We start from the raw sequence: 10091 nt of genomic DNA, 5'->3' as shown, positions 1-10091 counted from the left end.
TATATGTAGCGTTCTTGTCAATTTAAGTGCACCTTAATTATTTCAATTGGATGTTTATTATATTCCACCGATATAGGATTCGTTTGGCCATAAATTTTGCAAAAATATATTTGGAGTTTTTTGGCAAATACATGTTTGGCTATATATTTAATCTACATTTTGGCAAATTCTCAAAACCAAAACCCAAATCCGAAAACCAGCTAAAGAGCTGGTTTTGGCCCAAAATATCACTATTACAACTTTTAAAAATTGCCCCAAGCTTTTATATTTTGTAAAAGAGCCCACCATTTATTATTTTGTAAGAATGCTGCATCGTCTTCTCGGTCATCTGATAATGTATTATGTAGTTCATTATAAAATTGATAATTTTGTACCAAATTTATTTATGTTCAGGACTATGGTTTGCGATAATATAATGAATGCTATTGATAAAGGTACTGATGTGTATTTGTGATAGTTTTTAGAACTTGTGGTTATAAGTCATGTTTCATGTTTTTTCAAAAAAAAAAAGAAGAAGTGAAATATTTTTTAAAAACTGATGTCCAAACACATTTTCATCTTCAAACCAAACTTCACCAAAATCAAATTTTTCAAAGTAAATTTAGAAATCTATGGCCAAAAGCTAGCATAATATCAAGTAACTTTGCTCGTCCAAACTTTGACAAATGAAAACAAATTACCAAAATAATATAACTTTTATCTATTTTATTGATAACGAATGCTTAAACTATAATATCAAGTGTACCGTTGAGGCTTATGCAGCCCTATGCCAAAGCGAGAAGATCGAGACATTATCGAATTAGGTTCATTGAGAAATTGACCAAATCAGCAAAAACATGTGTAGTTTGTGGCTAACTTACGTTCACAAATAAAGTTGGCCCATGTGATTATTAACTCTATGTCTCTATCCAATAGTAAACTTAATAAAATATTCCTATGGTCACAAATAAAGTTGCATTATTAGCTCTATCTAACAAGTCTTCTCCTCTCTGTGTCAAGTTGTGGGGACAAAGACCTCAGACTGTTGGTCTTGGTCTTAATATAGTGTGTCCAAATACACTTCAATTCACTGAGTTTCCAGAAGAAAACAATCCGACCATGGTTTCCGGCGACTGTACATCGTACGGCGGTACCAGTGCTCCAATCAAACTGACCCTTACCCACTCCCGGAGTTACAACCAACAGCTAAAGCAGCATTATTTGCCGATTTCCTCCGAAATCTCGCCTTCGTCGGAGCAAATCGCCGGCAGTGAAGATCTGTTAACTGAAATATTCCTACGCTTACCCCCAAAATCTCTACTTCGTTTCCAATGTGTCTCGAAACACTGGCTTTCCCTTATTTCCAGTACCTATTTCCATCGCCTCCACACCCGTAGGAATGCTGCCTCCTCTGCTTCCACCGTCGGTGTTTTCTTGTGCCGACACCCGAACTACGATTTCCTTAGTCTTCACGAAGAACGCCTATCCTCAATGGGTCGGATTTACGACCGTTTATCCGATGCACGTGATGGCAAAGTTCTGAGTAATATCAGCTCTTGTAATGGACTTTTATGCCTTGGTTTTAAATCAGATGATGCAAAAACCGAATTTTACCTTTATAATCTTACTACAGGTCATCATAGATTTATTCCAGTGCCAGAGGGAATGGTAGTGAAAAGCATGAACTTAGCATTTGACCCCAAAAGATCTGGTGATTACGATGTTGTTTGTGTTTGGTTGTCTGTGTCTGAAAATCAACTTCGTTTCTCAGTGTATTCATCAGCTTCTGGGATTTGGAGGCATTCAACTGAGTACTGTAATGCTAACGTGGAGTTATGTTGCTACCGTGGAGTTTACTGGAAAGGGGCTGTTCACTGGTTTAGTCAAACGGCACCGTTCTTGTGTTTTCAAGTTGATAGCTGTGAATTTAAATCAATGCCTAGTACTCAAATTCCACAAGGTCAGTGGTACAGGAATATTGAGTATTTTGGAGAATCTGGTGGGCATTTGCATCTTATTGAAATTCATAAGCCTCAAGATATTGAGTTTGATATTTTGGAGTTGAAGAGTGATTATTCTCAGTGGGTTGTGAAGTATCATGTTAATTTGGAATTTTTGACCAGTTTGTATCCAGCTATGGTGAATCAAGAAATGTATCCTCCTGAAGATTATAACTTTCCATATGCATTTACTGCGCTCTGTTTTATAGCAGACGAGGAAAATAGGGCAAGACTGTTGATTTCAATTCCGGGGAAAATTATTTTGTATGAGATACACAGTGGGAGTGTCAAAGAGTTAGCTGATATAAAGCCTGAGTCTTTCAGACTTTTTATTGGTGGTGCACGGTATGATTGCTTTGATGCCTATACACATGTTGAGTCACTTGCTTTTGTTTGAGTTTCTTGAATCATAATGTTGTATTCTGAATTACCCTTTGTGGTTAATTTTGTATGTTACAAATACAATATCAGATTTTCCATTATGTTTGAGAATGAAAAGCTTTGTGCTAGTTATTAATTGTAAAAGAACTCATATCTCAAGTTTCTTTATGGAAAGAATTTTGGAACAAACTAAAATTCGAACAGCACAACTCACAACCAATAAACTCGATAGTTATATTCCTCAACAAAAATTACAAGGAACTGAATGCTTGAAAGGGAAATTACTGGAAATTGACATAGAAGAAAGAGATGAGAAACTAGAAGAAGGGGATGAGAATTACAGACTTCACATAACAAAATTGCCTTCCTAATACACTATTCTTTCTGTTATTTATACTAACTTTGCACCAGTCCTCTTCACGCTTTTCCCCCTTGCCTTCCACCACAAAATTCGCTAACTTCTTTGAAGGCTGCCTCACGCGTTTGCTTCTCCTCAAAACAGACTGATGTGGAATCACGTGGGCCTCTGCTGAGTCAGCATCCATGCCAGCATCCACGTTGGTTGTATCATTCACAACAATACTCCCCTCCTTGAAAAGAACCTTGTCCTCAAGGTTCTGTGACGAGGACTCAGCTGGTTGAGCAAAATCAGACAAGTCTATGGGCATAATCTGAGACTCAGGTGTGCCAATGCAGCGTTTGAGCATTGAGACATGGAACACGGGGTGTATACGGGCAGCGTCAGGAAGATGGAGCTTATAGGCCACCTCGCCAATGCGTTTGACCACTCTGAAGGGACCAAAATAGCGACGGCCTAGCTTTGGATGTTGGTGATTGCGCACAGTATTTAGGCGATATGGTTTGAGTTTGACAAAGACCCAATCATTAGGAACAAAGGTGAGTTCCGTGCGATGTTTGTCAGCTACCTTCTTCATACGAATTTGAGCCTTCATCAGATTATGCTTGAGAAGTTCAATGACCTCATCTCGGTCAACCATGCACGCCTCAACTAAATCATTAGTACTGCTCCCCAAAATATATCTTGCAATCGTAGGTGGTTTCCTGCCATAGAGGGCCTGGAATGGCGTCATACCAGCTGAAGACTGAAAAGAAGTGTTGTACCAATACTCGGCCCACGGGAGCATGGCCACCCACCGATGAGGAGCATCAGCTACGAAGCATCGTAGGTACTGCTCGACGCACTTGTTCAATGCCTCCGACTACCCATCAGTCTGAGGGTGATAAGCTGTACTCATAGCAAGTGTTGTGCCCTGCTGCCTGTTATGTTCCTTCCAGAATGAGTGAAGGAAGCGTGGATCTCGATCAGAAATAATTGTTCTAGGTGGTCCATGAAGGCGGATGACATCCACAATAAAGGCTTGTGCGACTGTATGAGTTGAAAATGTGGAACTTAGAGGAATGAAATGGCCATACTTCGTCAACCTATCCACCACAGTCATGATGGTGGACTTCCCCTTCACATGCGGAAGGCAGGTAATAAAATCCATGGCTATGTCCTCAAAGGCCAAGTCCGGAATGGGAAGAGGCTGCAATAGGCCTGCTGGTGAGTGTGTGGTGTCCTTCATGTGCTGGCAAACCTGACAAGCAGCAACAAAACTGTGTACATCCTTGCGCATTTGTTTCCAGAAGAAGTTTGACGCTACACGATGGTATGTCCGGGCGATGCCGGCATGTCCCCCAAGTGCAGTGTTGTGGAACTCAGCCAACAGAACTTGGCGTAGTGGAGAAGCAGAAGGTATCACTATTCTGCCTCGGTAGAACAAGATGCCATCACGAAAAGCATATCCATCAAGTGTCTCAGGTTGCTCTGCCAGTCCCTTTTGCAAGTGTAGTAGCTCAGGATCACTTCTATTCAAGGTCCGTAGTTCATGCTCAAGTTCATAACGTTGGGACGAGATAATGAATAGAGCAGCCTCTGGTGCGCGAGATAAAGAATCTGCAGCCTGGTTCAGTCGTCCAGGGCGATAAACAATCTGAAAATCATACCCCACTAACTTTGTAAGCCACTTCTGCTGCTCCGGGGTTTGAATGGTTTGATTAGTCAGGCTCCGCAAGGACTGCTGATCGGTATAAATGGTGAACCTCCTACCAAGCAAGTATTGTCGCCATTTTCCTACTGCTTGTGTAATGGCATACATTTCGCGATGATAAGTGGAGGCTCCTTGCATTAGAGTGCTCAATTTCTGACTAAAATAAGCGATGGGGTGTCCATTTTGTGACAAGACAGCCCCTATGCCTTGGCCCGAAGCATCTGTTTCTAGCTCAAATTCCTTGGAGAAATCCGGCAAGGTCAGTACTGGCGTGGCACTAAGTTTGGCCTTTAATGTTTCAAAAGCAGTTTGCACGGAGGGACTCCACACAAATGCATCCTTCCTTAATAAATCTGTTAGTGGCCCTGCTATAGCAGCATAGTGATGGATAAAGCGCCTGTAATACCCCGCAAGACCAAGGAAACTGCGCACCTCCTTGACATTCTTGGGCACGGGCCACTGCTGAATAATGATTATCTTATTGGGATCTACACCCAGTCCCCTACTAGACAGAATATGCCCTAGATATTCCACTGTGGTCTGTCCGAACATACACTTAGCTCGCTTGGCAACCAATTGGTGTAGACGGAGCAAGGATAAAACTGAACGCAGATGTTCCAAATGAGCCTCCCACGATGGACTGTAGATCAAGATGTCGTCGAAAAAGACTAGGACAAATTTGCGGAGGTGCGGACGAAAGATTTCATTCATCGTAGCTTGGAAAGTGGAGGGTGCATTAGAAAGGCCAAAAGGCATTACTAAGAACTCGTAGTGGCCTTCATGTGTGCGAAAAGCAGTCTTGGCCACATCTTCCGGTCGTACCCTGATCTGGTGATACCCAGATAGCAGATCCAGCTTGGAAAAATAGACCGCGCCATTCAATTCATCAAAAAGCTCATCAATCGTCGGTATAGGGAACCTATCCCTTACAGTTACTGCATTAAGAGCTCGATAATCGACACAAAATCTCCAGGTGCCATCCTTCTTGCGTACTAGGAGAACTGGAGAAGAGAAAGGACCGGTACTCGCCCTTATTACTCCATCTTTGAGCATATCCGATACCAATTGTTCCATAACATGTTTCTGAAAGTATGGATACCTATATGGTTTAACATTTATCGGACCAGCCCCAGGATCCAAGTGTATCGCATGGTCCTGTGGCCTGCTAGGAGGCAACCCATGAGGCTTCTGGAAGACGTCACAAAATGAATCTAAGAGCTGGTGCAGTTCAGGGGGCAACAGATTTGCTGGTGGCGGTGCTGGTGGAATTTGATTAACAGTGGAAGTAAGAACATCTGATGGTACAACTTGTAAACAAAAATATGAGGAAATGGCATCTGTAGCTGTGTACCGTCTCAAGCTATGCAATTGGACTGGTTGTGCTTCCACTGGCTCCTCACCCTTCCAACTGAAAATGGCTCCATTGAGCGTGAATTCAAATAGACGATCAGCATAGTCAGTCACCACCCGCCCCAAGGTAGCTAGCCAAGAAACACCGAGGACCACGTCTGCTCCATGAACGGCCAGCAAATACAAGTCCAAGACGAGAACACTTCCTTGAGCAGACAATGATACTTGGCGTGCAACGCTATTGCAGGGCAGTCGCTGGCCGCTTCCCACCACCACCGAGAAGGTGGGTACCTCGGTGATCGGTAACTGTAGGAATTTTGCGGCCCTTGCTTGAACAAAATTATGGGTGCTGCCACCATCGACTAACACCTTGACTGCTGATCCATTCACCTGTCCGGTAAAACGGAGAGTGGTACCCGAACTACCACCGGCGAGAGCATGGTAAGAAATAGCAGAATGCTCCTGTACCTCCAAACATTGCAGCTCCTCGGCCAAAATATCATCGGAAACAAAGGTTTCCAGCATCGTTGGGTCAATATCGGATCCATCAGTGAGAAGCATCAATTGGGGAGGAACCTTGCACTTGTGGCCAGCAGTATACTTCTCATCACAATTGTCGCACAGACCCCGCTCACGTCGTCTCTGGAGTTCAGCATGAGTCAATCGTTTTAGGGGTGGCCGGTTGGGTGTTTGAGGAGTCAAAATGGTGGACACATGAGTCGTTGGTGTTCTGTGAAATGACGAAGGGCTAGGGTTCGGTAATAATGGGGGTGTTTTGTTAGCAAACGCGGGTCGGGACGGTCCTTTTTCACTAAGAATCCGCTGCTCATGGATGTGGGCTAAATTTAATGCATCCTCATACGTAGTGGGCCGATGGGCCAAAACCGAGTTCTTAATGTCATCACGCAGCCCAGAGATAAACAGACGGACCATGAGCCTATCAGAGATGTCATCAGTCTCGTTCGCCACCTTCTCAAAATGACTCTGCAACTCCGATACAGTGGTCACTTGTCGGAGCTTAGCCAGCCGTCCCTCAGCCGATTCAAGCCCCTTTGGAAGGAAACGAATGCGTACCTTCTCTGCAAAATGTGCCCATCCCGCTAGTTGCTTATTCCGAAACAACCAGCGGTACCATTCTAAAGCTTCGCCGTCGAGGTGAAACGATGCTATAGTGAGCTTCTCATCTTCCGCAATTCCATAGTGATCAAAATAGCGCTCCGCTTGAAACAACCAGGCTTCCGAATGCTCACCACAAAAGCGGCCGAATTCCACTGGCTTGTGGCGGAGGGTGGTTGTCGCCGGTTCTCGTCCTGCCGGCAGTCTGTTACCAATAACCTCCATGAGAAGACCACGAATTTCAGAGAGTTCCTTAAACACTGAGTCCTTGACTTCCTGAACCGAATCATCGACTAGAGCCTTGAGTAACTTTTAGTCCTCCATGAGTGACCTCTCAATGAAAGCACCAATGGAACAAACTAAAATTCGAACAGCACAACTTACAACCAATAAACTCGATAGTTATATTCCTCAACAAAAATTACAAGAAACTGAATGCTTGAAAGGGAAATTACTGGAAATTGACATAGAAGAAGGAGATGAGAAACTAGAAGAAGGGGATGAGAATTACAGACTTCACATAACAAAATTGCCTGCCTAATACACTGTTCTTTCTGTTATTTATACTAACTTTGCACCAGTCCTCTTCACGCTTTTCCCCCCTTGCCTTGCACCACAAAATTTGCTAACTTCTTTGAAGGCTGCCTCACGCGTTTGCTTCTCCTCAAAACAGACTGATGTGGAATCACGTGGGCCTCTGCTGAGTCAGCATCCACGCCAGCATCCACGTTGGTTGTATCATTCACAACAGTTTCTTCAACCGGAAAGCTGTGTTGATTTCCGCTGCATTATCCTCTCAATTTCTGGTTTGTTCGAGTTGTATGTCGGATTCGAGGTCTGAAGCTATGTGCTGTTGGTTCTGCTTATGCTGGGCTCCAAGCTACTGATTTTCGGCATGTATTTGGCCTCCTTATCTTCTAAATATGGTCCTTAAGCAGATAGGTATGTTATTCATAGAACTGTTCAAAAAAATCTGCTTTCAGTGGTAAATCATGATGTTGTTCGATTCATTTAATGTTAATGCTGGTCTCTATTCGTTGGATCTGGTTCAAAACAGTGATTTTCGAGAATAAAACTTATAGTTTTTGGCTTTGTTTCATGGCTTATACGATTTTGGCTTTGGTTTCATGAATAAGTTCAACAATCGGCTGTTTATGCTTGTTTAGTGTTTTAATTTTGGAGTTAATCAACTATAAGTTGTATTTTCAGAATGAGTGATCTTTACATTGTATATGGCTGAATATTTGTATGTTGGTCGAATCTTCGTTTGGATTGTAGCAGATTGGCATATTTCTCACTCTTGTTCGTGAATGTTTGAACTTAAATGATATTAGCCGTGTGTTAGCACTCTCTTAGTTTAATTAGTTCCATGTATATAATATTTAGGTGTGAAATTTTGTTTTTGTCCCATTATTGTTCAATTCATGGATACTAAGATTTTCATTGGACAAAACAAGCATGTGCTTATACCATTGAAGTAACTGATACATGAGCCCAATTTTAATTTGATAATTTAGTTCATTGGTTGGATGGTTTCTACATTAAGCAGCAAATTCGTTTGGATTCGAACTTTGGATTCTTTGAAGTATCGACGTGAAACGGGTCTACTTTAGTCTTGAAAACCAATTTGTTATGACAAATAGATAAAACAGGGATTCGGCTCATTAGTATAATAAGACCTTTTGAAATGAATTGAGGCGTGCCATGCCAAATAAAACTCCTAAGCCCATGGCCCTCACAAAACTAGTTAGCCCTTTATAGAAAATTTGAGGTGTTCCATTTTCATTAAATAACCCATGACCCTCATATAATTAATTTTAATCTTTAGCAATCGAGGCGTGCCATTTAGTTGAATTTTCCATGGCCCTCGCAAAGTTGAAAGTGCGTAGTTGCTTTAGCGCACTATTTTAAAAGATTACTTTCCTAAACTCGGGTGTGCATTTCATGTGACCCAAATCCAAATCTTAAAACGTTGAATAAAACGTGTCTAGGATCCGGGTGCATTTCATGTGACGTGATCCGAAAACATATTTTAAACGACGTTCAATTTCTTAAATTTTTTAATTAAAAGCGGTAAATAATTCTAACAATTGCACTATAGGATGACATGTATAAAAATCAGATTTTTAGCCAATTATAATAGTTTAAGCGACCATGCTAGAACCACGGGATCCGGGGGTGCCTAACACCTTCCCTCGGGTCAACAGAATTCCTTATTCGGAATTTTTGGTTCGCAGACTCCAATTGGGAAGTCGAAATTTTCCTCGATTTGGGATTCAAGTTAAACCGGTGACTTGGGACACCAAAAGCCAATCCTATCCCAAGTGGCGACTCTGAAAATCAAATAAATAATTCCATTTCGAATAATGTCACTTTAAATGGAAAAACTCCCTTATACATTATCCTTCGGGGTAGATGTGTAAAAAAGGAGGTGTGACAGCTCTGGCGACTCTGCTGGGGACACGAACCCAGAACTTCGGTTCAGGGTTCAAGAATTCGAGCTTAGAATAGCTGTTATGATTGGCTTTATCTGATTCTCTTACATGTTTGAACCTCATGTGCTAAATGCTTTACCGTTTTGATATTTGTTGAAATTGTATATATAAACCGTTGCGAATCCCTTCCTCTCTCTGAGTCTTCTACATCATGGAGAAGGATGCACTTCGTGTAGCTTCTCTTCTGCTTAGAGTCTTTTCCAATTTAGAACGAGGTTTGGATAAGTTGCTAATCCGGCGGAGCTTCTGTATCCCCGGTACGCTGCCTCCCCCTCGGCTCGAGTTGTCCGCTCGGGTAAGCCAGGTCTAGACCAATAAACCTAGGGTTTAAACCTAGAAGAACAAAAACTCATGCCAGATCCCTAGTAGGACGCTTGTTTGCATCATGTGCATTTGACTTAGGGGACTCAACACAGGGTTTGGGTCCGTCTAGGACAGGTGACCTGAAATGAATTGACCATCCTGATGCATCTTACGTGCTACTTGCGCATTTATTTGCTCGGCTTTGCATGTTGACCGGCTTGTCTAAATGAGTGAATTATGAAAAATAAATAGTGTTAGGACTAAGTAAGGGTGACCATTTGTTTTGAAAAAACCCCAATGCCCAAATAGTATCGAAATGCTGCCGGATTTGTGAAAAATGAAAAAAGAGAAAAAAAAGAGAAAAATATTGAAAAATAGGAAGAAATTGTGTTCGAAAAATCATTTTTGATTTTGGC

General features: G+C 42.1%; 1 protein-coding gene across 1 annotated transcript; it reads left to right on the top strand.

Moving 5' to 3' along the window:
* On the top strand, positions 937 to 2376 carry LOC109224423 (F-box protein At5g07610-like). The gene has a single exon (XM_019389004.1). The coding sequence runs from the start codon at positions 937 to 939 to the stop codon at positions 2374 to 2376; it is 1440 nt and encodes a 479-aa protein (XP_019244549.1).

This window comes from Nicotiana attenuata, chromosome 3 (assembly GCF_001879085.1).
Source record: "Nicotiana attenuata strain UT chromosome 3, NIATTr2, whole genome shotgun sequence".
NCBI classification, from domain to species: Eukaryota; Viridiplantae; Streptophyta; class Magnoliopsida; order Solanales; family Solanaceae; genus Nicotiana; species Nicotiana attenuata.
This window is presented reverse-complemented; position numbering and strand designations above follow the sequence as displayed.

Excerpts from the sequence above, each read along its gene's own strand:
- LOC109224423 (XM_019389004.1), top strand. The coding sequence starts at position 937 with ATGGTCACAAATAAAGTTGCATTATTAGCTCTATCTAACAAGTCTTCT.